Below are 1238 nucleotides of genomic sequence, written 5' to 3'. Positions count from 1 at the left end.
CTGCAAAGAGCCGGTGGTCTACCCCTGGATGAAGAAAGTCCATGTAAGCACGGGTAAGTGAGCCGAAGCGCTTCGCTTTATACCGAGTAGCACCTCAAAGTCTTGTAGAAATCCTATTGCACCAGTTGTAAAATAACCATTCGCGGAGATTTACGATCGCCTGTTTGCAGAGCGGTATAATTACATCCTCCATAAATTTTTATTGCTCTGCTTGGCCATGTGCCTTTGAAGTCTCTGTTACCATCCTCCTCCAATTTCTTGCAGGCTACTTTTTTTTTATGGCTGTTGAATCTTCATAAGTTAAGTTTTATGTTTTCGTTTCTATAATTCTTTGATTCTATGATTATGTTTATGCTAATAAAACTGCTTTTATTACTTTTTTTTTTTTTTAAGTGCGATATTTAATAAAAGGGAGTGTCTACGTTTGCCTGTTTGCATGAGTGCAGGGGGAACTTTAAGATTTGGGGATACTACAGTGATGCTCAAGTAGAGGGGTGTGTGTATATACATGTGTGTGTGTATATACACACGTAGAGGGCAAGGAAAATGTGTCTAAGGGACCTTATAAAAACGTTTAGACAGGAATACACGTCAAGCAGCAAGGATGGAGGTGGAGATTTGCAGATAGGTTCTGGGTGTATTTTTAGAAGGTTTGTGGTGTGTTTTTTTGAGTGTATTCCCCCACCAAAAGAATGTGCGATGCTTTTTTTGGGGGGAAAGGACCCGTTAAAGGAACAGCTCGGTAATGCTTCTGCTCTTTTTTTGTTTTGTTTTGGTTTTTTCTTCCTTTTTATTTTTTTCATCCCCTTTTTCTTTTTCCTCCTTTTTGTTTGTTCAGTAAACCCCAATTACTCAGGAGGGGAACCGAAACGCTCCCGTACAGCCTACACCAGGCAGCAAGTCCTGGAGCTGGAGAAGGAATTTCACTATAACCGCTATCTCACCCGGAGGCGCAGGGTCGAGATCGCCCATTCCCTCTGCCTCTCCGAGCGCCAGATCAAAATCTGGTTCCAGAACAGGAGGATGAAATGGAAAAAAGATCACAAGTTACCAAATACCAAGATCAGGTCTAATTCTTCCAGCTCCTCTGCCAGCCTGCAGATCCCACAAGGAGGATCTCAAAACCGATCCCATGGACCAGCCACCAGCCTATAACTAACTATTCCTTGGATGGATGGGTGGATGGATGGATGGATGGATGGATGGATGGAGTGTGTGTGTTTGTGAGTTTGTGTGTG

General features: G+C 42.9%; 1 protein-coding gene across 1 annotated transcript; it reads left to right on the top strand.

The window, feature by feature from the left end:
- Positions 1–4: 4 nt before the first annotated feature.
- LOC104408581 (homeobox protein Hox-B4) lies at positions 5–1155 on the top strand (the record flags this gene model as incomplete). The annotated part of the gene is made up of 2 exons (XM_010018231.1): positions 5–53; positions 839–1155. Coding segments are annotated over 2 exons (366 nt in total), but the record flags the coding sequence as incomplete, so codon positions are not given.
- Positions 1156–1238: the final 83 nt, after the last annotated feature.

The sequence above is a fragment of the Nestor notabilis genome, unplaced genomic scaffold (assembly GCF_000696875.1).
Source record: "Nestor notabilis isolate BGI_N333 unplaced genomic scaffold, ASM69687v1 scaffold16827, whole genome shotgun sequence".
Taxonomy (NCBI): Eukaryota; Metazoa; Chordata; class Aves; order Psittaciformes; family Psittacidae; genus Nestor; species Nestor notabilis.
This window is presented reverse-complemented; position numbering and strand designations above follow the sequence as displayed.